Below are 27892 nucleotides of genomic sequence, written 5' to 3' on the forward strand. Positions count from 1 at the left end.
AGACTGGAAATCTTCCTCCTGGAATGTTGTTGCCCTCCTCTTCCACCTGCTACTCACTCTTTGGCTCTATCTTCTCTGCAGAGTTACTACTACTGAGAAAACCAAACTGCCTGGGCAACTGAGTATCTACTCTGGTGTGCTCTCCATCACCACATAGACTTCCTCTTATAATCCACTATTGGAGCACCAACGACCAAGATTAAAACTTAATCAATGGATACGATCATCTCTGGATCGATTCGAGTTTCTAGATGATTCTCACCTTATCTCAACTAATACTGATTAATTAACCATATTCCCTAAGTTTAGCCTTAGGAAATATTTAAAAAATCAGTTAATAATCTAATTGAGACACTTCTAGGCGGAATTTCCAAAAATGATTTCTGGGTTTTGGAAATCTCATGTATTCTAGCCTCCACCAAATTTTGAGGCTAGAACACATCTGATGCTACAAAAACTAACATCAAAGAGGCAGTTCAATTCAGTCGATTCAGTTGTCAGAGGTCGAGAAGATTTCCAGAAGGCTAGGAGAATCGTTTCCAGAGAAGCAGCAGGCAGGATGGCTTGAGTAGTAGTAGTTTCGGGGTGAGCATGTGACAAGCTGCGCAGAGGTGACATAGAAGCCTGCGTAGAGGGTTTGGACAACTTGCTTAGAGTTGTCAGTTTGTGTCAGGATTGCTTGCAGAAGAGGGTAGTTTCCCTCAGTTGATTTTGCTAGTATTTCTCTTGGATTGGATTGCAAGTTGGGCATCCATATTTATTGTAATAAAAATTTCACTGCTGCATAATAATAAAAACCCTCCGCTGTTGTATCAAGTTTCCCACATTGGGTTTTCCTAGGGGCAATAGTCCAAAAATAATTATGTCATTTTTATGTGTGTGTGCTAGCATTTCTTAGTTCCTATATTTGCTTCCGCGGTTTTTTTTTTTTATGGTGAAGAAATTGCAGTGTGAATAATTCGTTATTTTGCTATAAACGAAGTAAACTACATAATTAATTTATAAGTTAGAAGAATTATTTCCAATTGCTGCATTTCAAGGAATTTTCACGTTATGAAGATTGATACTAGTTACATTATTCAACAAAACCTGGTCAACACCCTCCAAGTCAAGCCTCCAATCTGATCCAACAATTCGACCCTCTTGATCTACCCTAGGACGAATTTTTCCCTCCCAAAAATTGCCCAGAATCCTAGAATTCTGGCCCTGCAACTTGCTAGAAAAATATGCGAACTGGGAAGAGAGAAATTCGCCACATGCGAGCTAGATAGAGAGAGAAAGAGATGAATTCATCCTTCTTTTTCATCCTCCTTGTCCTTCTTGTCCTTCGCTTGGATGCCTAGAAGATTCTTTCTTGAGAGAGATTGAATTGTTGCCCTATGGAGGAGGTTGAATTGTCTTTATATAGTGATATGCTGGGTCAAATGGGTGTGTCCTTTCCCTGGGTCAACTTGACATGGAGGGAGGATGACTTGATTTATTTTGGAGCCAAAAATTCAATTTCAAAAATTCAAAATTTATCTTTTAAAAAATCCATAAGGACATAACTAGAAAAAATAAATTATTTTGACTCTAGCATGAAGAACATGCTTTACAATAATCAATATAAATACATCAAGGGCCAAAATATACATTATGAAAACCGACCATAGTTACAAAATTCAACAGGGAGTCTCACTTTTGGTCAAATACCACTAAAGAGCAAGAGAAAGGTTGTTGAGGTGACAATGGCAACCCTTTCTCTTCTTGCCATAAGGTGTGGCCTCGCCAATGAGGCTTTGCATTGGGCCTGCTAGATTTTGTAACAAGAAGCCCACATGTGTATTGTTGGCCTCCCTTATTTTTTATATTGAGGAAGGAGAGATTCCTTCCAAATTCATTTATTCTTATCTCTTGTGTTGAAGATGTGGCTAAGAGGAGCACTCTCATGGACCTCCATTTCTACTTTATCTCTCCTGTCTTGGAGTTGCTAAGGTTTCTTGGAGCTTTTTGGAGCTTTTTGGAGCATCCTCAATAGTATGGTTAGGATTTCATCCCTTGAAGACTTAAAGATTAGGATTTTGATATGAAACCCTAGGTTGTACTTGTTGAAGAGAATATGTCTTTCCTTAAAGGACATGCTTGTGTTATGCTAGCTTGTTTGAGCTCCTTGGTGTGAACTATGTTTTCTTGGTTTTCCCTAGCTAGGGTTTTGGAAAGAAAGAGGATTGTACTAGCCTTGGGATATGGCTATGGTATGTACATAAACTTCTTCATTTTGCAAATACATGAAGTTTCCAGCTGTTCTAGACCGACTCTATTGCAGATTTGATTTTCAGCCATCTATTTCTTCATAGTTTCATAATTTTCAGCACTCATTTGACTTAATAATTTGAAATAAGTTGTCTAAAATTGTTAAGTGATTTAACATTGATATGGAGAAGATAGTGCAGATTTACTGCTGTATTTACAGCTGTCATAACAGATTTTTTTATGTGTTATGTATGATAAAATTGCCCTAGGGGATTGGAACTTATTGGCGCACTTTGGTATCTTCTCCCTTGAATTGCTTAGTCGATTTTGGTTGTTAAGAGGTGAGATATTGTCCATTTCGGTTGCTTTATATATATTTCATAACAGACGCAAGGATGAAAATTCACAAGGTTAAGATTTGAGAAACCTCTAGGAAAGAGGTGAAATTTTGTTTGCATTAAAACTCAAAATGTGTTGAAATTTCTAAGTATTACCCGTTAGAAATTTTATCTGTATTCTTTGGTTTATTTCTCCTACTTGATAATTACGAACAAGTTATTTAAACATATAAATATCGAAATAAACACAATATAGTATCAACCATTTACAGATCAACAGCTGAAGGAAATAGCAAACACACAAGTGACACCATTATTTTTGGACAACTTGTCCCCAGAGAAACCCAACTTGGGAAAACCAGTGCAACAATTCTGAGGGTTATTTTATTATGCAGTCTATCCGAGTACAACTGGGTGCCAAACTAGCTCACCCGATAGAGAAAATAATCCAGTAGTAGTACCTCTCTATTCGAAAGCAGATATTCAGAAAATCTGCCCCATGAAACCCTCTCCAGCACAACTGAAGCACTGTGTCAGCCCTCCTGGCCTTTGCGTCAGCCTGAAAACCCCCTGCGCAACCTCTCTGGCTCTCTGCATTACTCCAACAACCTCTGCGTGGATGACGTAGGCCCTCCTAGCCTCTGTGTTGTCTCTACTAGCCTCTGCGTGTCTCCGTATGGCTTTTGTGTCTGCCTCTGCGCTGGTCTTCCAGCACTATCTCTGCCTCTCTGTCTCATACTCACTGCCTCTCGCTACAAACTGATCACTGATTCAATTTCTCTTAGCAAACCCCACTCTAGAAAATCAAATCACTGATCACTCTGGTGTATTCTCCAACTGATCCTCAAGCCTCCTCTTATACTTTTCATGTTGATCCTTCAACGGCCGAGATTACATCTCTAATCAATGGCTAAGATTAAATTTGGCTTGATCCATGTCTTTTAGAACCTTCTAACCTAGTTTTATATCAATACCCATTAATATTTTACTTTTCCTAAGTTTAGACTTAGGAACTCCATTAAAAATATTAATTATTTTAATATCTCCTTAACCGGGTAGAATCTGTCCAAACCATTTCTGTGTCTTGGAGATCTCATGTGCTTTAGCCTCTCCACCAATTTTCATGGTTAGAGCACATCCGATGCTGCCCCAAATCAACACTCCCTCTTAGCGAGGACTGTGCTCTAGTAATACTCCACCACTAAGCATCACCCTGATTATACAGCACCGGTACCTATGTTGATGCTAGGCCTCCCTGCCCAACATCCTTTGCACTGCTGCCCATGGCTCTGCCACTAGCACTGCTACATCTGTAGGGCAACTCCCTCTGCATCTGTGTTGTTGCTATTCTTTTCTCCCAACACTGCATCTGCACTACAGTGCTCTCTCATCATGATGCATCGTGCTACTGCACTACAACTCAATTACTAAGAAGTAAGTAACTGATCCACCAAACTACTGACATCCTTGTCAGGCTAGAAACACTCCCGATGCTAAAGCTCTCTCTGTCGCTAACTCATGCTCCCTCTACTGCCTCTACACTGCTCCAACAACTCCCTGCATCTCGCACTGCTGCAAACCTCTCTGTGCCAACCTGCACTGTTGCAACCCTCTTTGTGCCTCTCGCACTACTGTGGCCTACTAGCCTTGCGTTGCCCGAGGACTCCTGCACTGTAGCACTCTCCGTTGCTTCATCCACATCTGTTTCTACCGACATCCACCATCCTGCTACTTCTCACTTCGGGGCTCCCATAGCAAGGTATAATCCAAGAGTTTAGGTACCTTAAGGATCCTGCACCTCATCGCCTGTAATCTTCCTGACTATAGCTTGATGTCTCCCCACCTCTTCTCTAGAGGTACATGAGCACTCATGGAACAATCATCATCCTCCTCTACCTCCTTTTCCGCCTTCGCTGGCACTGCCTTAGAGTCAGATGCCTCTCCCTTAGTCTTCTTTCTCGAACACTAGTTCACATAATGCCCTATTTCCCCACAGTTGAACCACTTAATCTTGGAGAGGTCCTTTTTCTTCCTCTTCTCCTGCTTCCCCGCAGATGCCAGAGCTGCATCCTCTTCCTCTTCCTTCTTGATCCGGACTCCTTTGTTGCTACTTCCCGTCTTGGACAGCCGTCTGATCTCTTCTTGTCGAAGAGCCACCCACAATTCTTCTCAATCTGGAAGAGTCACCCTGCCCAGAATGCTCTAGACAAATGTCTCCCACTCCTCAAAGACTGTGTTTTGAGCGATCCTCACCATCAGCTCGTGATCCGGCGTGGCCCCTATGGAAGTCGGTCCTGGATCTCCTTCAATCTCCCGAGGAAGTGATCTATCTGCTCCCCCTTCTACATCTGCTATGACCACAACTGATTCCCTAGTAACATCTTCCTCTGCACAGAAGTATGCTAGTACAACGTCTTCAAGGCGTCCCACATTTCCTTTGTCGTCTCCTTCTCGGCAATATGTTGGACCACATGATCCTTGACCCCATCAAGGATGATGCATTTCGCCTTGGCCATTGCCTCCTCGTACTTTTCATTGTCAGTCGGCCATTGCCTTCTCATACTTTTCATTGTCAGCCGAGTCAACTGAGATAGCCATTGTTCTCAAGGCGAAGGCCTTGATGCGATGTCTCTCTAGAATGGACAGGATCTTGGCCTTCCAGACCACAAAGTTGGACGCCTTGTCCAGCCTGTCCTGATCCTTCAGTACATTCATGGCCATCTCTCTGCTCTTCCTTTCCACTCCTCCGAGTCTCTACTTCCCTCCGGAAGTTCTTTCTTCGACTCCCTCTGAGTCTCTACTTCCCATTTAGAAGTTCGCCTCCCAAATGTCAAGTCACACCTCTCCGATCTCTTATGCACCTGCAACACTGATCTGGATGTCTTTGCTAGAAATCCACCTAGGTAGCGACTCCCTCTACCTTGGCTTTTCCCTGTTAGGTACTGTTCTGTCTTGGTAGCAACAACACCCCACCAACTTCACTCCTCACAAACTGCCCACAGCTTCGTAGGCCCCAAGCCAACTGCGTCAAGCCTCCTGGTCTCTGCGTGGGTCTTTGTGAGCCTTTTTCTACCCTCCTCAGCCTCTGCACTGGCCTCTCTCTGGCTCGAACTAATGATGCAATCCCTTTGCGTCAACCCTTCTCATGTGCTTTAGCCAAATCAACAGAACGCAACAATTTCTACATGGTAACACAGATTTTGTGGCTAAGATTACTCTATGTATAAAGATAATTGGTATTTCAACAGAAGATTACATCGGAGAGGTATTGACCTTGTTTGAGGTTGTTGGGTGTGATACCATAGTTTGCTTGAAAGAAGCACCTGACCCTAGAAAGGGTTCTGTTTATTTCATATATTTTTGGTTTCTGCGCTTTAGGATGTATTCAAGATGTGTAAAATGGCTCTTGGTCTTAGAGAGTGTGATAGGTTCAATGGAGCTCCCAATTTTGTTCCATAGAAGCTCAGGCTTTAGCGACTTATGAAGGAAGTTGAACTTTGGGAGCATGTCATTAACTTTGTTCCTTAGAAGAGTTTCTATGTGGCTCATTTTCCTTTAAATTCTTTTATAATATAGTGACAATAATCTATTTATAAGGTCACATCCAAGTCAGACACCAAATTGGTGTATGAAACCCCTTGTCTATGGAACAAGTGACCTGTCTCCACACAACAATTTCACTGCTAAAGTCTACGAAGGTGTTCATACTCTACCCCCTCTGGATTTGATCCTGTGACCTCTTACAAGAGAACACATACTCAAAAATGTTGGGTGTCATATTTCTTACTCTGAAGTGGCTGGAATTTAAATCTTATAGTAGTAATCATACCCTCTTGGTGAATTTGATCATCTTCCTCAATCAGGGCTTTGAAACCATTTTCTGCATTCATGGACAGCCATATAAGGGTTCTGTAATTTGTTCATTTCAGTTTCAGTGCACTTATTTCACAAGAATGATCTCATTAAATCATTACCTGATAGACTCCATTCGCCCAATAGTAAATCTTAGGTACTAATCTCACTTCTCAACCACCTAAAAAAACTGTAAAATCAACCTCTTCCTTTACTGCTTCACGAATCTGGAAATTAATAAAGTAAATCCATATTTCAGATTTGTTTTCCTAAGCCAATCTTTCATTTCTTTGAGATCATTATTTAGTTGGCTTAGGGTTTCTTAGGAATTCCCCCTTTGTGCTAGAGGAGAGCCAGCTAAATGTATGTCTTACTAAATGTATGTGCTAGAGGAGAACTGCCATGGTGACAATGGGTAGTCTTTCTTGGGTGTCTCTAGAGTCTTACTTGAGCTTTGGGACTTTCATCTCAAGAAGGGTTTGGGTGGTAATACACCTCTACCCCATTGAAGATCACATGTAGAACAGCTGTCACTTGCTCATGTTGACTGAGAGCATCTCTCTCTCTCTCTCTCCCTCTATATATATATATATATAGAGGGAGAGAGAGAGAGAGAGAGATATGTTGCTAATGATACAAATTTGATTCAACCATGATTTGCCTCGTTTCAAAATATCATAGAAATATTTAGATTGGTCATTTCAATGTTATCAAAAGTTGAGCCATTTAGATGTGAACAAGTTTTATTACTCTTCTGGAAATTATAAGGTTTGAGTTCAATTTCTATTAAGGTATAGAATTTTTCTGTGCATTTGCCACTTTATCTCTAACCTTTTTTCTTCCCATTTTGTTACTCCCATCAAATCATCTTTTGAATATTTAGGAGGGAAAGAAGAGTTGAAGGATCCCTTTTATATACAAAAGCCAGGCTCCAATATGTATCACATCAGAGTCTTTTAGTAAATTGTGACTTTTAAAAGCTGACCAAAAAGCACTAACCTTTGAAAGCTTTTCTCGTGCTTCCAATGATAAAGTAGTGATTGAGTAGTAATCCAAGTTCTCTGGCAGAGACCGATGTTGCTGCTGTACAATCTACACATAATGACATAATGTCAAATAAGGTGTTTTTCTCCTACCTTTGCTATTCAAAGTATATATGGCTTCCTGGTGGGTGTGAATTCTACTAGTGTAGGTGAAGATACATTATGAGTATAGAAATCCCATCAACAAACAAAGAAAAATTGAATTTAACTCTTTTGAAAATAAAATACCAAAACAGTTTCATGCAAAGGAATAATAAGAAAAAAGGATGCTGAGAAACCTGCTGAAGATGGTTGTGCTGGCGGGTGATGAAGCCTTCATATTTTATATCTATTTCCACACACACTTTCTCTTCTCTAGATAGTAATGAGTTCCCAAATCCATATTTGTCCAGGATCCCATAATGTATATGTGGACGTTTCAAAATGTTTTCTAACGTCATGGGGTCTTTCACAATTTGTCCTGATAGTTCTGCAACTTCTTGTGTAATTTCACTAGTTGCTAAAGAAGTGCAAAAACATTGAGTTAATTTGAAATAACATTCTTTGCATACAATTACAAGCTAAATATGACTTTGGTTATAAAATGACATTAATGCAACAAGTACAATTTAAAAATAACAGCCGCCTAACCTGGAATCTTCTCTGTTTTTACACGTTTCTTCTCATGCAATATGCGAGCTTGTTTCTCTTCATAATATTTCCACATCCGGTCGTCAATCAGACCAATTTCCCGACCCAATGGAGTAAGACGGCTGTCCGCATTATCTGCTCGAAGAAGTAAACGATGCTCTGAACGACTGTCAGCAACAACATATTCATTACAAAGAAAAAAAATGCTTGCGAGATTAGATACATTTCAGTGTATTCAATAAAGGGGTGAATGCACATTCAATATGGGCATAGCAGATATAATCAGGAAATCTAGCAAGTATCAATAAAGGAATAACAAATTAAAAAGTACAAGACATAATGATTGTGAGATAACAGAGGCAGACTATGCAATGTAAAATAAAATTTAAATAACTAATGACTCAATACATTACAAGGAAAACAAGTATTTTCTGTGGGCACACGATAATAATTTTGCATCTGAATGTGTCCAAGACTCCTGGTGATAAATCATCATTACCATAGCATACTATCGCAAAATTGTTAAGCAAATAAGATCAGAATCATTGTTTCCTAAGGCCCAGAGAAAGGCATCAGGTCAAAGCAGTCCTCAGTAGAAAATTCAAAGGATTGATGCAGTCCCTGTTACCCACCAAAAGTGGGTACCCGATAGGAGAATTTTTCTCCAAGATTTGTCTTCAGCTGGCAGCCAACAGCCGCTGACAACCACTAGTGTAGCCGATATATTGTGCCACTTGATCTCCACTCCCTGAGCCAGTCATATGTCCCCTCACCCATCTGTCAAGAGCATATGTTTGAAGGTGGGCCATCGAATCCTAAAGGTATGTTTTTCATTGTGCAATTGGGTGCTTATGCTTGTTTTTTCTTGGGCACTTTGGGTATCGATTCTTGGGTGACTTGGAAGAAGGAAGGGTTTTGACTGTAGTATTGTTCCCTCATCTTAAATGGGGGATTAATCTTCAATCCTAGTCCAATGGGATCTCCCCTATTGGCCTATGGCTTTAGGAAGGGCACTACTTGGGAAACCCCGATTTGGGTAGCACGGTCCTGTTTTCCCATCTCACATTTTTCACTCCCCTCTACACATCACAAGGCCTATTTCATCATCTTCCCTCTCTAGGTCCTGTTACCGCTCAAACTAGCAAGGGGCCTAAGGGGGATCCCTAAAGGGCAAATGCTAGGCCAAGGGCAACAAATGGAGACTTAGCCCATTGTCACCCAGCTAAGGCTCTATTCTATTTACAGACTTTCACCGATGGGAAGAGACTCGGTATATTATGGAATCACCGATGAAGGATAAGTCAATGAAATGATGTGGAGTGACCCAAACAATTCCCTTCCCAGAAGAGTTAGAAGGATAAGGCTTGCTTGCTTCCTACACAAAGTATAATGTCTTCTAGTGAAAGGAAAGGAGGATTCAAAGGTTAGGTTTACGGGATATGACTTACGTAGGAACTTCCCAATCCCTGAAATCCTGATTGTAATTGGTATCCCAGATGGTTCTTGAAGAATTGTCTTTTCAAAGGAATGGGACCAGATGGGACTAAGTGGACCCAGTCTAGGATAGGGGGAATGAGTATAGCAACCAATGATGTTCTTACCATAGACAAGGTTGGGAAATAATCAAGGAAAGAATTTTCACTTGAAGGTGTTAATTTGATCCTATGAGGTACTAGCCTTGCGCATGCTAAGGCAAAGTTTAATCCTGGAGCTAGGGCTTGGCTTTTCTCTCAACTCCACCATTGGAATGGCATCAAAGTTGGAGGAGACCTTGGATAACACCAGCGCTGGAGACCCTAGGAGATTGAACTTTTTGGAGGGCTAGCTTGTCGGAAAATTGATGCCCTAAGTGCCCCAACTTGGCTAGACCTGGAAGAAGGTGAAGGAATGTGATTTTTTGTTACAACCTTTTGGTAGATCAGTGCTTTAGTCTTTGGGAGAATGAAGTCTATGATGAATATGAGTAGGATTTCTTGTTCCCAGTCAAGGAGGGGTCAAGACCACTTCGCCAACCTTCTAGGTCAAGGAGAAGCAGTCTTGCAACTTTTATACTTAGATACACAAAGGGAATGTCTTATCAAGGTCAAATTCTTAGACAGAATTACCCCTAAGAGATTTCATTCATATTACACAACCCATACATTGAGAGATGTTATAATAGAGACAAAATTACACAATTTTAAGCAATAAATGAATGCAACAATTAGCCCTATTACCCACCACTTTGTGGGTGATATCCCTAGGAGAATTTTTTCTTCATGATGAGCCTCAGCCGGCAGCCAGCAGCCCCTTGATGCCTCCTACTAGCTCATTGTGCCATTTCTCTGCCCCCTTGATCCAGGTGGATGTTGGTGGCCACCCACCAACCCATTTGGACCCCCACAACTGTCTCTTTCAGTCTTTTCAGTTTCCTAAATTGTAGCACAGTTTACTATTTTTAGCAGTTTTTCGGGTCCTGAACTTCCGGAGCTGTTTTGAGGCCCTAAACGACGTTTTTTTGGGATTCTGGGGCAACATGGGTCCATGGACCGATGTTGCCTCCCAAAGTGGTAGTACTCGGATAGATCTTTCTAACGAGCTATCGTGCACGTCAAACGGAGATCATATGCCAAAGTTACGACCCCGGGAAATTGATGTACCAATTTACCCAAACGGGGCCCACAATTTGGCGTTTCATCTTCTAGGGTTAGGTTTTGGAATGTGAAGGGTTTTCCATTGTTTCTCAACAATAAATAGGCCTTCGAGCCTCATTGTAACTCAGTTCGGAGCAGTTCAGAGGCATGTAGCCGCACATCTCTTCTCAGAGATAGCTACCATCGCCCTAGCTAGTTTATTTCCATTTCTGGTTGTAAGCATATTTCAGTATTTTCCATTAATGAAATGAATCATTATTTCCGCTGCATCTATGTGTTTATGGTTATTGCATCTCTGTATTTATGGTTATCTCTGTAATCTATTGCGTTCCCATTTAAATCCGGATCAGTGGTATCAGAGCGGTCTGCTTTTTCTCTGTTTTTCTTTGCATGTCCCCAACGAGGTCGGGATATAAGGAGTTAGGGCTTGAACTGGTCGAACCTTTGCAAGACCAGCCTCGCAAATCCCGACGGCCTCCCATGGCGGATGAGAAGAAAGACGAGGGGGCAGGAGATCCTATCAAAATCTTGCTCGAAGAAGCACTCGAGCGGCAAAGGAACGCGATGATGGATAGCTTTGCGCAGATCCTTCAGCGGCTACCCAGAGGCGACGCATCGGCTTCCAACAGCGACTCTGGAAACGCCACACTGTTTAAGGTACAAGTTAATTTCGAAATCCCCATCTTCGAGGGTCAAATAGACGCAGATGCCGTAGATAAATGGTTGAATCTGCTAGATGGGTATTTTTCTGTTCATGAATTTTCAAGTCGGGAAAAGATTGTTTTCGCTCTTCTCAAAGCAGCCCCCCACGTCAAGGACTGGTGGGAAACCTACTGCGAGCAGAAGGATGAAAGTACAGGCTCACTATTTTCAGCCGCACCCACTTGGAATGACTTCCGGGATGCCATCAAGGAGCAGTACTACCCTGTCGGAACCTATGAGGACAAATACATCAAATGGACCACACTGCGGCAGGGACGAGACCAAGATGTGCCGGAGTTCACAAACATTTTTCATACCCTTCGCACACAGTTGGGTATCAAAGATTCTGAGTTGCATCTGGTACTCAAGTACCGCGGTTGCCTACACAAATACATCCAGGAAGAGATGGGATTCTTGAACATCCCCTCACTCGGCACAGCATACCGATACGCTGTCAAAATCGAGCAAAAGTTCAAACAGAAGAAGCGAGACTTTGGATCTGCAAATCCGAAGCCCAAAGGACAAAGCCAAGGCGGGGTGACCCAAGACAACCCGTCAAAGCCACAAGAAAAGAACAACACCATGAAGCCGAAGAAGGACACAGGGAAGTGGTGTGAGTTCCACAAGAGTCCCACTCATAACACCAGTGAGTGTCGGACCAAGCAGTCGCTGGTGGCTGAGTTGAAGGCTTCCGAATCAGATGCATGTTCCGACCCTGAGCCAGAACCCGACAAGGGGAATGGCAAAGGGAAGCAGATCATTGATGCGGATCCCAGCGCCACTGTTGCCACTGCCAAGATCCAGAAGAATGAACTTGCAGATCCAGAGGAAGGGGATCGTCTTTTCCACTCACAGATGTGGGTGAAGGGTTCACCGCTGCGATTCATTGTCGACAGTGGTAGCCAAAAGAACCTGGTTTCAGCAGAGGTCGTGAAGCGGTTGGGCCTACCGACTACACCGCACCCGCAGCCGTACAGTATCGGGTGGCTTCACGAAGGACGAGATCTGAAAGTTCGCCAGCAGTGCCGCCTTCCCTACAGCATCAAGCCCTTCACCGACGAGGTATTATGTGATGTTACACCTCTGGATGTTTGTGATGTATTATTAGGCCAACCATACTTGTGGAGGCGACATGCTGTGTATGAGTCAAGGCCTCGCGCTGTCATTATTTCTTTAGGTGATTCATTATACAGGATACCGGAGGTAGCCCCACCTACTGCCACATCTTTGATCACTACCAAGAAAGGCAGCAAGCTCATATCACAGACCAGGAAATTCATTTGTCTGGTTCACTCCCAAAATAAGGGGAAGATTGTTGCTACATCCATGACCCCTGTAAAGGGTTCCTTCATGCAGCAGCAGCAGCAAAGGGATACGGTCATGACAAAACACAGGAACAACTTCTCCTCACCCACATGGGTACCACACAAGTTTCAGGTGGGCAACAAAGTCTGGTTGCATCGACAGAAAGAACGCCTTACCAGAACCCATCAGAAGCTCAAATCACTCCGACATGGTCATTACAGCAGTACCAAGGCTATGGGGAACAATGCTTTGGAGCACATCATTCCTCCATTCCTTCGCCTGCACCAAATGTTCAATGTGGACCATCATCGACCATGCTTCCCACCATCACTGGACACATCAGAGATTGCAGGACAAGTTCAGCAGATGGAGGAACTCAACGCAATGGGGACCATTGCTTCCTAAGGGGGGAGGAATGATCCAGGTGGATGTTGGTGGCCACCCACCAACCCATTTGGACCCCCACAACTGTCTCTTTCAGTCTTTTCAGTTTCCTAAATTGTAGCACAGTTTACTATTTTTAGCAGTTTTTAGGGTCCTGAACTTCCGGAGCTGTTTTGAGGCCCTAAACGACGTTTTTTTGGGATTCTGGGGCAACATGGGTCCATGGACCGATGTTGCCTCCCAAAGTGGTAGTACTCGGATAGATCTTTCTAACGAGCTATCGTGCGCGTCAAACGGAGATCATATGCCAAAGTTACGACCCCGGGAAATTGATGTACCAATTTACCCAAACGGGGCCCACAATTTGGCGTTTCATCTTCTAGGGTTAGGTTTTGGAATGTGAAGGGTTTTCCATTGTTTCTCAACAATAAATAGGCCTTCGAGCCTCATTGTAACTCAGTTCGGAGCAGTTCAGAGGCATGTAGCCGCACATCTCTTCTCAGAGATAGCTACCATCGCCCTAGCTGGTTTATTTCCATTTCTGGTTGTAAGCATATTTCAGTATTTTCCATTAATGAAATGAATCATTATTTCCGCTGCATCTATGTGTTTATGGTTATTGCATCTCTGTATTTATGGTTATCTCTGTAATCTATTGCGTTCCCATTTAAATCCGGATCACCCCTGAGCCAGCCATGTGGTCTCTCGCCCACTTATACTGATCGTATGTTTGAACGTGGGCCTTTCAAATCTAAAGGTATGTCTTGTCATTTGGTAATTGAGTATTGGGTTTACTTATCATGGATACTTCTGGGTATGGATTGGTGGGGGGATTTGGTGGAAAGAGTGGGATTAGTTTGTGCTCTTGTCCCCTTGACCCCTTTTGGTTGTTACCCTTGGATCTTAGTCCCGTGGAATCTCCTTTATTGGTCATTTGGTTTTAGGGTGGTACTACTTGGGAAACCCCGACTTTGGGTTCGTGGTCCCGCTCATTTACCCGCACATACTACTCCCTTTCCACTCACTATACCCCCATTCATCATTTCTCCCACCTAGGTCCACATTCCCATTCTGGGTCCACATAGGGCTAGCCTCTCTATCCCCTTTGCCCCCACCTTGGGTCAGGCCTAAAATGATGCCTCGGAGGTTGAAGCAACTAAAAAAAAGAAGAAAAAAACATAATTGGCCACATTTAACAGGAAATTGTACCACAAAATGCAAAAGATGGTCGAGACAAAAATAATTAGCAAGTGGGAAAATGTCAATACATGAGCTCTACCCCACCCATGGCCATCACCCTAGTTCCATAGGCCCTAGATGAGCCTCCTCTATCATTCAGGAATCCATGATTGTCCCAACCCCTGGAGGGCAATGAATCGCCCTACCTCAAAAGGGGTAATCACTGCTATATTATGCACATCATGCTCTTGTCCTTTGAGCCCCGAGCAGTTAATTGAAGAAAATTCATAAAAGACAAAAGGCATATAAAGAAGGGTGGAAAAATCAAGGTCGAGGCACCTCATGTACCATGACTGCTCCCTCCTATACATTAATACCCAGGTGTGGGCTTCCCCTTATCTAGCTACCCATATGTCCTATTATGTAGCCCAGGGCTGCCCCTCTCATGCCCTATTCCATCTCACCTATTTGTCACTTGCCACCATCATTAGAAGGGTGTACCTTGGACATACTATCCCCTCTAAGGGTTGAAACCACCTAATAAGGTACTTAGCTAACCACCTTTGGAGTTTGGGGGCACTAGCACATGCCAAAGCCCACTATGGAAGGGCATGCCATTATGAAGTCCCCACTTTGTTATCCATGGTTTGAAAGCTCCTTTACCTGATTATTTTAATGATTGATTATACTGGAAGCCTAGAGTACACATTGGATCTTATGCAGGATTGCAGGTGGTTTTCATTTGGGTTTGGCTTCCCTCTATGGGACCCTGACCCCCGAAGGTCCACATTGGCACATGTAGGGTATGCATAGAGAGCCATAGGCCTCCACAGAAGTAGACAACACTCCATGGATGTTCAAAGACTAATAGCGATCCACTTTTGGGACAACGGTGACATGATTGGTACACTATGCCCAGCTGGCCCCCACAAGAGCCCCAACACTTGTACGATGTCATGGCAACATTCATTCCACCACTTGATCCATAGCAGAGGATCTACAAGCATCTCCGATCCACATGGAGACCCATGGGGTCATTGATGTGCCCTTAGACCCACTGAGAGCACCACAGGTCTACTACTTGGAGAACAAGGGGCCACACCCTTGTCCATCATTTTCCGAGGAATTTATTCCTCAATATGGCACTTTAGGATGTTATTGAGCCTTTAGAGGGCCCTACGACATGCGTACATCATTATTTGGCCCCTTGTGAGGCTTTCTTTTACATTATGAGCTAGTATGGTGGGATTGTCACCATTAGGAGTTATTATTTGCACATGATTTTATCTTTAGGGACCCATAGGCAAATTCGAACTCATTAGGAGGCTATATATTTATGTTAGATACATTCATTTGTATCATCACTTGACTCGGGATCTCTCTAATCATAGAGAATTTTCACACTTTTTCCTTGGTAGATATTTTTGGAGGTGGATGAATTTTGATGTATGGATTTGGGTTATTTCTCTTGTCTTGGAGCTTTGTCATGCAAACGAATTGTTGGTTGGATATACTCTATAACGTTGTAAGTGACTTTTATTGTTATTATTCTTGTTGCTGCATATTGCTAAAATTAGGGCTAGTTGTTGCATTATTAAAATGTGGAATTGAGCATGTTTTAGTTATTCAAACATATGGACCAATGTTATATGAATGAAATGTCCTAGAGATTGTTTATCTCGAGAAGCTAGCATCATTTTCTTTAAAGTATAAATGCTTGAAGGTCACTTTTCTTTTCTTACTATCTACATTGGACGAAGTTGACTTTCTGGGCCTCCTTGATCAAGGATCCAAGTTCTTACTCATTACCATCCTTGACTCCATATCCCCAAGTGAATTAGGCACTAGTGTGAAAATTTCACACACGAAATTCTACTGCAGTAACTGAATTATTTCTCCTATTTATTTTCCATAATAAGTTATTTATAAAACCCTTTAGTAAACATTACAGTAAATTCTACTACAGTTGTCACATAATAGCATAGAGAAAAGAACAGTGAAATTCAAGCAGAAGAATCAATCACATCAACACAGTTATTTTTGGACAATAGTCCCCGGAATGACCCAATGCGCGAAAACCGGTGCAGCAGATGAGGGTTTATTTATTATTCTTTAGCAACAATCTCTTTACAAGGAATGATTTTGCAGAACATGGAGAAACCTCTGAGAAAACACTTGAGATAATTTTCCTCCTCCTTTGGAGAAATTCGAACATCCCAGAGACCCTCCAGCCTTCACTGCGTCATCTGTGCGTGAGGACTGCGCCCTTGCTACGCTTCCTCTCTGATCTGTCCCTCTGCATTATCCTTCTGATGCTCCGTGTGACCTCCTCTTCAGTCTCTGACTGATGCTGATGCCCTCCTCTTCCTTCACCTTGCAACTCTCCCTCTGAAATCAAAATCTTCCTCCTTGAGAATCAATTTCCCTCGGGTTATTGAGTATTTGCCCAGTGTGTCTCCAAATGACTCTCAAGTCTTCCTTTATACTTTAACTGTTGAGATATCAACAGCCGTGATCTAATCTCTAATCAATGGCTAAGATTAAAATAGACTTGATCCTCGTCTCTTAGAAGCTTCTCACCCATATTTTCATTAATACCCATTAATATTTTAATTTTCCTAAGTTAGGAACCTCATTAAAAATATTAATTATTTTTATAAAATACAATCCGAGTGGAATTTCACCAAACAATTTCTGGGTCTTGGAGATCTCATGTGTTCTAGCCCCTCCACAAAATTTCGAAGCTAGAGCACATCTGATGCTACCCAAAATCAACACTCCCTCTTAGCGAGGAAAGTGCTCTAGCAATACTTCCCAGTAGACGTATCACACTGATCCATGACATTGGTCCTTTGTGTTGTTGATGCTTGACTTGCTGCCCTTCATCCACTGTGCTACTGCAACCTATACTGCTTCGCATGACACTGTCATTGTCACTGCTGCATCTGTAATGCAACTCCCTCTCAATATGCTGCATCATGTTGCCCATAACACTACCACTACTAATTGTTGCACTGCAACTCCCTGCACTATCAGCTTCTGCGACTGAAACGTATTCTTAATCATCCCCATCTTCTCCCTGAAATAAACAAACTTTGTTCTTCCTAGAGCCTTGGTCAGAATGTCTGCCACTTGTTCTCCTGTCAGAGTGTATCATAACTGTACTGCCCCTTGTTAGACACAATGTCTGATAAAGTGACACCTAATGTCAATGTGCTTCAACTGATCATGAAAAACAGGATTCTCGGAGAGCTTAATGCAACTCCGATTATCACACGATGCTGTGCTAGCTGCCATATATTCAACTTCAGCTGAGCTCAGAGCTACAGATTTTTGTTTCCTACTACACCAGGAGGTCATTCCTGATCCAATGTTGAAACAGTACCCAGTGGTACTTTTTCGATCTACTGAACTTTAGCCCAATCTATGTCAGTGAACCCACTCAACCTGATGCCATTGCCTCGAGTATACATTAATCCATGCTCTACTGTTACTCATATATATCTGAGAACATGCTTGGCTGCTGCACAATGTGCCCTCTTTGGTTCCACCATGAACTGACTAAGGGTGTTGACAGCATAACAAATGTCTGGCCTGGTATTGACCAGATACATTAGGGACCCTATGAGCTGCCTGTACAAGGTGGGATTGACTTCTTTATCTTTAGACACATCAATCTTCTTCCAGTTGGTAATCATTGGAGTAGCCATAGGTCTATAGTCCTATATTCTGAACCTTTTCAGCATTTCTGTAGCATATCTTCCTTGTCCAAGGAAAATTCCACCCTTCTGCTGCCAAACTTCCAACCCCAAAAAATAATGCATCTATCCCAAATCCTTCATGTCAAATTCTGTAGCTAGGTTTTCCTTGCAATCTTTGATGAGCCTGGATGAACTTGTTAGAAAAAGTTCATCCACACATAACACCAAAATTAAAGGCTCATTCTCTACAGTCATATAGTAGAGGTTCAGATCTGTCACTTTTGATGAATCCCATCTTCTGCAAGTAACCATCAATTCGACCGTACCATGCTCTAGGCGCTTGTTTAGGCCCATACAAGGCCTTCTTCAACCTACATACATGAGATTCCTTCTCATGTGTCTCAAAACCCTCTGGTTGTTAAATGTATACTTCTTCTATCACCCCATTCAAGAACACACCCTTGACATCCATCAGGTGAATCTTCCACCCCATTTGTGCTGCAAGGGATATCACAGATCTAATAGAAGTATACCTGGCTACTGGGGCGAAGGTTTCTTCGTGGTCTATCTTTTCCTTCTGAGCATACCCCTTAGCCACGAACCTAGCTTTGTATTTTTCCACACTACCATCTGTAGCATATTTGACCTTATATATCCATCTCGAACCTATAACTGACCTGTCCTGAGGTCTAGGTACCACTTCCCAGACATCATTGACCATTATGGCACTGTATTCCTCCACCATAGCATCTACCCATACGTGATGCTAAACAGCCTCTTGAAAACTAGAGGGTTCTCCAACCTGAGCCACCAAGGCTTGGTATCTATCTAGTTGTCTACGCTCCCTTTTCTTGTTCCTAGGAGCTCCAACGAAATCCTCTGCATCCTATAGTATCTGTCAAAGTTCCCGGCTCATTCTTCCACTGTTAGTGGGTAGATCTATTTGCTCCTCCTCCTGGGACTCCACCTGCTATGATACTTCTGGATTCTTGTCTTTTGGAGAAATATTGGTGCTGGTTTCTGCTGGTCGAAGTGGCTGGACCAATGGATCATCCTTTGATTGCTCTTCGAAAGGAATTTCTCGGGATTTCCTAAAAGCTCTGTCCTCCATGAACTTTACATCCCGTCATACTACGATTTTCCTATTTCCCAGAAGATAGATTATATATGCCTTAGCATTCTCGCTATATCCCACAAGGTATCCTTTTTCTGCAGTTTGATCCAACTTCTTCCTCTTTTCTTCGGGTATATGGTAGTATGCCAAACTCCCAAATATTCTAAAATGACTCACCTCAGGCTTCTTGTCAGTGAAGACACTCTCCGGAGTAATCTTACCTAATGCCTTGTGAGGAGTCCTGTTCTGGACATACACTGTTGTGTTACATGCTTCTGCCCATAGAAATTTGAGCATGTCCTGATCATACAACATTTCCCTTGCTGCTTCAACAACAGTCCCGTTCTTCCTTTCTGCTACTCCATTCTGCTCCGGATTATATGGAGTTGTCCATTCTCTTCTGATGCCTTCCCTTTCGTAGAAATTAGTGAAGTCCTTATCAATGTATTCTCCACCATTGTCTGAGCGCAACACTTTTATCCTCTTCCTTGTTAGATTCTCAACCAGAACCTTAAACTCTTTGAATTCATCAAAAACCTCATCCTTGGTTTTTAGAAAGTAGATCCAAGTCTTCCTGGAATGGTCATCAATGAGGGTGACGAAGTATTCAGCACCACTAAGAGCTTTTGTGGACAACGATTCGCAGATATCTAAGTGTATCGATCCAAGAACACTCTTAGCCCTACTGTTACTTCTGGAATAAGCCACTTTGGCATACTTGCCTAGTGTGCACCCTTTGCATGCATCATCTCGTTTGGTACTTAATTCTGAAACTCCTGTGACGGTTCTTTTGAGAATTCTTAGAGCCCCATGGTGTAAGTGCCTCATCCTCCTGTGCCATAGTTCATTCAAATCTTTTTCCCCACGGCTGCCTATCAGTGCCATTGGAGATTCTCGTTGTAACTTATATAGTCTGTTACTTTTGACTCCAATTTGGGTATTCTTCTTCTAACTCGGATGTTTGACATATACATACTTCCCAATGAAGAAAACATCATAGCCCTTGTTTTGTAACTAAGATACAGAGAGTAATTTCATCCCCAATCCATGCACATGCAACACATTGGTAGTTTGAAGTCGATCCTTTGCTTCTGTTTGAAAAACTACAGTACCTCTTCCTACGGGGTTACATTTTGACTTATTTCCCATGGTGATTTGGAAGTTCACCTGTTCTTCTTGATACCTCGAGAAACATTCTCTTATTCCTGTCATGTGCGCAGAAGCTCCACTATCAATATGCCAAACCTCAGAGGAAGCGAACTTTCCAAGCAAGCGACTTCTTCTTCCAGTTTGGAAGCTAACATAAAATAGCCGTGATCCATATTCTTCGTGCTTTCCTTTTTCCCGGGAGAACTGCGTGAGTCCTTTAGAGTTGCTGCTCCAGCATCATGCTCCCGACTCATTGCAGATTCTCTAATCTTGTTGCCCGATCTTAGCTCTGATACCATGTGAAAATTTCACACACGAGATTATACTGCGATAACTGATTTATTTCTCCTACTAATTTTCCACAATAAGTTATTTACAAAACCCTTCAGTAAACATCAAAGTAAATTCTATTGCAGTTGTCACATAATAGCATAGAGAAAAGAACAATGAAATACAAGCACAAGAATCAATCACATCAACACAATTATTTTTGGACAATAGTCCCCGTAAAAACCCAATGCGGGAAAACCGGTGCAGCAGATGAGGGTTTATTTATTATTCTTCAGCAACAATCTCTTTACAAGGAATGATTTTGCAGAACATAGAGAAACCTCTGAGAAAACACCTGAGATAATTTTCCTCCTCCCTTTGGAGAAATTCTGACACCCCAGAGACCCTCCAGCCTTCACTGCATCACCTCTGCGTCATCTCTGCGTGAGGACTGTGTCCCTTGCTGCACTACCTCTTTGATCTGTCCCTCAACGTTGTCCCTCTGATGCTCTGCGTCGCCTCCTCCTCAGTCTCTGACTGATGCTAATGCCCTCCTCTTCCTTCACCCTGCAACTCTCCCTCTAAAATCGAAATCTTCCTCCTTGAGAATTAATTTCCCTTGGGTTACTGAGGATTTGCCTAGTGTGTCTCCAAATGACTCTCAAGTCTTCCCTTATAATTTTCCTGTTGAGATATCAATGGTCGTGATATAATCTCTAATCAACAACTAAGATTAAAATAGATTTAATCCTCATCTCTTAGAAACTTCTCACCCATATTTTCATTAATACCCATTAATATTTTAATTTTCCTAAGTTAGACTTGGGAACCTCATTAAAAATATTAATTATTTTAATAAATAACAATCTGGGTGGAATTTCACCAAACGATTTATGGGTCTTGGAGATCTCATGTGTTCTAGCCCCTCCACAAAATTTTGGAGCTAGAGCACATCCGATGCTACCCAAAATCAACAATTGGTTCCCTAAAAAAGGTGATCATCTCAACCTTCATTTTACCATTTTTCCCCTTTTTCCTAAGTCTAGCCCCATTAGGTCACCTAGGGCATCAATTTCCCGGCAATTGGGCAAAGGAAAAATTTCGATCCCCTCTAGGCTACTGTGCTAGTGGGTCCCCTCCCTCTCCTCCAAATTTGAGGTCATTATGACAGTGTAATCTATGGGAATCCGAAGACCTGGCTCTGGGACCGAATTTTGCCTAGGTATCCCCAAGCCTAGACCTTAATAGGATCAAATCAACCTTTTGAAGTGAATATTCTTGTTTGGTCCTTTCCCCTCACCTTGTCCAGGATGGGAGCGTCATTGGTTGTTGCATTCCATCTCCGAACTTGGGCCGGGTCCACTTGGCCTCGTGTGGTCCCACTTGTCAATAAAGACCATTTGTCAAAAACTGCTTGGGAGTCCAAGTTTCCAAGGATTATAGGGATTGAGAAACTCATCCATAAGCTTACCCTTTCTCCCTCAAACCTTCAATCTTCACCCCTTTCCCCTGGTGGACCAAGTCCCTTGCTAAAGGAGCAAGCAAGTCCCATTCTTTACTCCATCCTTGAGAAAGGGTTTTTAGGGTCACTCTTCACCTCTCCATTGACATCTACTTTACAAAGTGATCACTACACTACCAAAACTCCTCCCATTGGTGAAAGTCCGTAAAGAGCAAGGAGACTTAGTTGTGGTGACAATGGGCTAAGCCTCTGTCGTTGCCTTTGACCTAACAGCTGCCCTCTTAGGAAACCCCTTTAGGTCCCCTGCTGGTTTGTGTGGTAACAAGCCCTAGAACACCAAAAATCTCAATCCAATATAATGAAAAAGTAAAACAAGAATAACATTAAAGGCATGTACTTACATGTAACAAAATATATCCAACCATTCACAATTGACAAGAGAGAAGCTCCAAGAGAATATAGATCAATATCCACACATCAAAATTCATCCATAAAGCTCCAATTCATCCTCTAAAAAAAGTACGAAAATCTCAAGAGAAAGAAAAGATCCAATCCAAAGTGATGATGAGCAAATGAACTCATCTCACTTGTATTTATACACAAATTAGGGGTTCGAATTAGCCTCCTTGGCCTACGTAAGCCCCAAAATTTGTAATATTCCTAATTAGCCATGGCTAATTGGAATATTCGATTTTGTTTAATTTTTGCCTTCTATAGTTATTTGTAAATAAAAAAGTGACGATAGGGGACATAACTCACTTTTTGAATAAAAAGTCACTTCCTAGTAGCACAACGTTGTGACTTAAAGGGGAGCCAAGGGGGCCAAAAAGGAGGGACACAGAAATGGAGCCCACGCAGACACATGGAGAGACTGCGCAGGAGGGAAGGAACACGTGGCAAGAAGGGAACCACGCAGGAAGAGGTGAGCCTTGGAATTAAGAGAGGCAAAGGCTATAAAAGAGAGAGGATCCCCCTCATTTTGATCATTCAGTTATCTGCATTTGAGCTAGTCATTTCGACTTCTGATCACGCTGGCTGTTCAGCTAGTCTACAGCACTGTTTAGTGCATTGAGTGTCTCTGTTCGAAGACCTCACCCTTAGCCCCGGGGGACTTCGAGTGCCTGCTCGGGCAAGGTAGTTCCATTAGTATTTTTGCAGCAATTTCGTTGGTAGTTGGCAGGAGGATTGAGCACTGTAGATGGCTGCGCAGTCTTGAGAGGGATGATGCAGTTCTTCCTGGCAGGAGTTCTGGATTGAGGGTTTGCAATGGGATTTGCGCTGGGAGATTGAGCAGGGGATCAGCCCTTGCATATTGGAGAGTTTGGGCAAAGGTTTTTGGCAAATTTCTGAAGGGTTTCATTCAGTGGCAGTGCAGAGCATTGAGGGACTGCACAGAACCCCAAGGGGGTGATTTTCGGGGGTCGGCCATTCCAGGAAAGCTTTCTGGGTTTTTCTGGGTTTTTCTATGTTTCTTGAGTAGAGTCTGATTCCAGAGTTTCAACCTTTTATGAGGAGGGGAACAACCCCAAATCCTCATTCGATTTCCAGCAGCAGCAGCACGACAGTTTTCCAGCAGCTTGGATGCAAATCAGTGTGAGGCCATTCCTTTGCTATTCTAAGTGTATTTCTTCACTTGCCTTGTGCAAGTCGAGATGCCACCTTTCTGATCACCTCCTGTACTCATTCTATTGCTCAGTATAATAAAATGGCTTAGCATTTCTTGCTGCATTTCTTGAGTATTTGTTTACGTTTCATGTATACATTGTTGTTCGCTGCACTATCGTTATTTTATCTCTGTGAGTTTTCCGGCTATTATACCACTTGTACGTTTCTCTGGTTGGGGTATGTTGGTATCTGAGAAATATTCTAGGAAAGGGATATTACAGTGGTATCAGAGCATAGATCTGGCTCAGCCTGTGGAGCTAGCAATCTATGACACCGGGGGAAAAACCCTACATCTGCTACAGAGGTAGGAGATACAGAGACACTGGACGTAGGTTGGAGAATACCTACGAGGAGGGAGACTATGTTCCTATGGTGGACGCAGAGCAAAAAGAGCCAATAGTGGACGCAGAGCAGATGGCAGACGAGGATGGGAAGAGATTTGCGGATATGCTCCTCAAATCAGTATAGGATCTGTCGAGGTAGATTGAGGTGATGGGGTACAGATTCACGGCAGTAGACGCTAAACAGCGTGAGAGCCCACGGGTTTTTCAAGTTGGTGAGGGATCGGGCGCATCCCACCATTTGCCAGAGTAGCGTGATACTGCGCAGCAGGTGGCCTCACATGCCCCTACATGCTCTACCATGGCCACTTTCTTAGGAGCAGACGCGGGGGCCATAGCCTAGCAGGAGGCAGAGCCAGGACATATGGGCGATTATTTTGCAGAGTAACAGGCCTATGGGCAGGAGTTCAGGGAAGCCCTCTCATTCAGAGACTTTGTTCAGCTCCGGCAGGATAGCAGACCCCGCGACCATCACAGAGGGTACCGGCATTACCATGATGGTGACACCCACCGTGTAGCTAGTAGATTCCACTTGCCCACGTTTGATGGTTCATCAAACAGTTCGGCAAAGTCTTGGGTGGAGAAGCTGGACATTTGTTTCCAACTTAACCAGATGTCGGAGACAGAGGCCATCAAGGTGGCAACATTGCATTTGGACAGTGAGGCTCGGGATTAGTGGTTTCACGGGATGGTTACACTTGGGCACTCTACAGTGACGACATATGCGGAGTTTACCAGGAGATTGATGGAGCGATTTGATCGGAGGGATCCAGAGCAACATTTTGTTGAGCTGACGAGGCTCAAACAAACAGGGAGCCCAGAGACCTACATTGCAGATTTCTCGAGGGTCTCTGTGATGGTGCCAGACCTATCCGCGGCACGGAGGGTCTATATGTATGTTGAGGGGTTAGCAAAGCCACTTCGGGGTCTAGTCCGATCCACTAGACCAGCCACACTCTAGGATGCTATCAGTAGGACCTGGGACTTACAAGATGTCTTACCCAGGACCCAGACACCTTACCCCCAAAGACAGCCTTTTCAGTCTAAGGGGAAGGATGTGAGGATTCCACCTCCAAAGGGGAATCCAGGACGAGTACAGATTGAGAACAATGTCAAGAGGGAGCTGAAAAAGAAGCGATTGTGCTTCACATGTCAGGAGCCGTGGGCACCGGGACATAGATGTAATGCTGGCAAAGCACATTTTATTGAGGTCTTCTCCGAGAGCAGTGGAGAAGAGGATGACGAGGATGATGTGGAGGCAGGAGATATCCATGCCATACAGGGACCTTTGCCACCTCCACCACTAGCAGCAGGTGGTGCATCTTTTGCACCCATTGGAGGGGCCCTTGCAGCATTGCGAGGAGTTCCCAAGTATCTGACGCTACACGTACGAGGGACAGTACGTGGCCAGTGACTATCAGTTTTGGTTGACAGTGGGGTGACCCACAACTTCATCGATGCACAGATGGTTGAGCGGAGGGGTATTCAGACAAAAAGCTTCGATGGGTTTTCAGTCTTGGTCCCAGGAGATCAGACCATGACGTGTGCTCGTTATGTTCCAGAGCTTTCAGTGACGATGGGCACCTACACATTGACTGACCACTTTTTCGTGGTCGATATCCCGAACACCAACATGATACTGGGTGTTCAGTGGCTTATCACTCTAGGGAAGGTCACGACGGATTGGATGACCCTAGAGATGGAGTGGGATGATGAGAAGACAAGGAGGCATGAGAAGATACGGGGGCAGCACACATATCGCCTCAGACTGTGTCGGCTCATCAGATGGAGGCAGTCTTCCGGAAGGGAGACATAGAGTGGGCAATAGAGCTACGTGCATCAGAGGCAGGGACTATAGGGCAGATGGTACATCCAGAGATACAGTCCATCCTTGATCGGTATGCCATAGTGTTTGGGGAGATTCCACCAGGACAGCCACCGGATCGAGGGTTTGAGCACACCATCAAGCTTGAGCAGGGCATACAGGCAGTGATCACCACCCCCTATAGGCACCCCAAGGCCTATCGGGATGAGATCGAGCGGGCTATCCAGGAGTTGCTGGCTCTTGGGCAAATTCGACCGAGCACGAGTCCTTTTGCTTCTTCTGTGGTGTTGGTGAAGAAGAAGGATGGTACATTGAGGATGTGCATTGATTACAGGGCCTTGAACAAGAAGACCCTGAAGAACAGGTACCCCATACCCAAGATCGATGAGTTGATGGACGAATTGAGGGGAGCACGATTCTTCTCAAATATTGATTTGAGATCTGGGTACCATCAGATTCACGTGAGGGAGCAAGACATTCCCAAGACCGCCTTCAGGTGTCACTATGGGCACTTTGAGTTCTTGGGGATGCCTTTTGGGCTAACAACGCCCCCGCTACATTTCAGTCCTGCATGAATCACATCTTCCGTAGTCACTTGAGGAAGTTTGTGTTGGTATTCTTTGATGACATTCTCATTTACAGCAGGACATGGGATGAGCATCTCTAGCACAATGAGATGGTATTTCATATCTTACAGGAGCAGCAGTTCTATGCCAAACTCTCCAAGTGTGAGTTTGGGTTGACGGAGATGTTGTATCTAGGACACATCATAGGGGTGGATGGAGTGAGAGTCCACGAGGAGAAGATCAGGGCCATCAGAGAATGGCCGGAGCCAAGAAATGTGACGGAACTTCGAGGATTCATTAGCATTTGTACTCACTACCGGAAGTTCATCAAAGGTTTCTTGCAGCTTGCTGCACCCCTAATAGATTTGACAAGGAAGGGGGCATTCAGTTGGTCGAATACAACGCAACGAGCCTTTGACAGGCTCAAGGAGGTTATGAGCAGTTGCCCAGTGCTTGCGTTGCCAGATTTTACATAGCCATTTGTTTTGGAGTGTGATGCATCGAGAGAGGGGATCGGCACAGTGTTGATGCAGGGTTATGAGCAGTTGCCCAGTGCTTGCGTTGCCAGATTTTACATAGCCATTTGTTTTGGAGTGTGATGCATCGAGAGAGGGGATCGGCACAGTGTTGATGCAGGGAGGTCACCCTATAGCCTTTGAGAGCCGGAAGCTCCTTCCGCATGAGAGGTTGTATTCTATATACGACAAGGAGATGCTGGCCATCATGCATGCATTGGCTAAGTACTGGCAGTATTTGGTGGGTAACAGGTTCAGGGTGAAGACTGATCACAACAGCCTCAAGTTCTTTTTGGAGCAGAAGTAGCTACAAGAGAGGCAGCAGAAGTGGATCAGCAAGATCCAAGCATATGACTTTGACATTGAGTATGTCAAGGGTAAGAACAACGTGGTAGCAAATGCCTTTTCACGTAGACTAGCCACGTTGTCTCTTATGAGCTTGGATACAGACTGGAGGGCTCGACTCTTAGTAGAATACTCCAAAAACAGGTTTGCATGTGAGGTTCTGGATGGACAGGTGGCAGATGACAGGTACAGGGTGGTCGATGAGATCATCTATTACAGGGACCGAATCTTCTTGACTGAGGGGTCTCAGCTCAAGAAGAAGATACTCCAGGCATCACATGATTCACCATTGGCAGGACATCAGGGGTTTACCAAAACCTACAGGTCCATTAGGGAGAGGTTCTCATGGAAGGGGCTCAAGGAGGACATACTCTAGCACATTCGGGAGTGCGATGTTTGCCGGAGGAACAAGGGAGAGATGAGCCATCCCACGGGATTATTGCAACCTCTTCCCATTCCGGAGGGGAAATGGGAGAGTATTTCGATGGACTTCATCATAGGGTTGCCCATGGTACAGGGCAAGGATTGTATATTTGTCGTCGTTGATCGACTGACGAAGTACGCACATTTTTTTGCCATATCCACACACTATACAGCAGCACAGGTGGCCGAGCTATTCTTCAGAGAGATCTTCAGGCTAC

The 27892-nt window shown here is 43.6% G+C and overlaps 1 protein-coding gene across 3 annotated transcripts in view; it reads right to left on the minus strand.

Annotated features, from left to right (window-relative positions):
* The window catches only part of LOC149204584 (uncharacterized), a 403576-nt gene that overhangs the window by 64965 nt on the left and 310719 nt on the right, over positions 1–27892 (minus strand). For 2 of the 3 annotated variants that reach the window (XM_089394759.1, XM_089394760.1), the window contains exons 10-12: positions 8096–8262; positions 7744–7964; positions 7422–7514 (exon numbers count right to left, since the gene is read on the minus strand). In XM_089394759.1, coding sequence (XP_089250885.1) covers positions 7422–7514; positions 7744–7964; positions 8096–8262 — 481 coding nt within the window. The remainder of the gene's footprint in view (positions 1–7421; positions 7515–7743; positions 7965–8095; positions 8263–27892) is intronic. The other variant, XM_089394761.1, reaches the window with a different exon arrangement.

This window comes from Pinus tabuliformis, chromosome 1_2, assembly GCF_031772625.1.
Source record: "Pinus tabuliformis cultivar Carrire ecotype Pingquan chromosome 1_2, CPIR1, whole genome shotgun sequence".
In the NCBI taxonomy this organism is placed as follows: Eukaryota; Viridiplantae; Streptophyta; class Pinopsida; order Pinales; family Pinaceae; genus Pinus; species Pinus tabuliformis.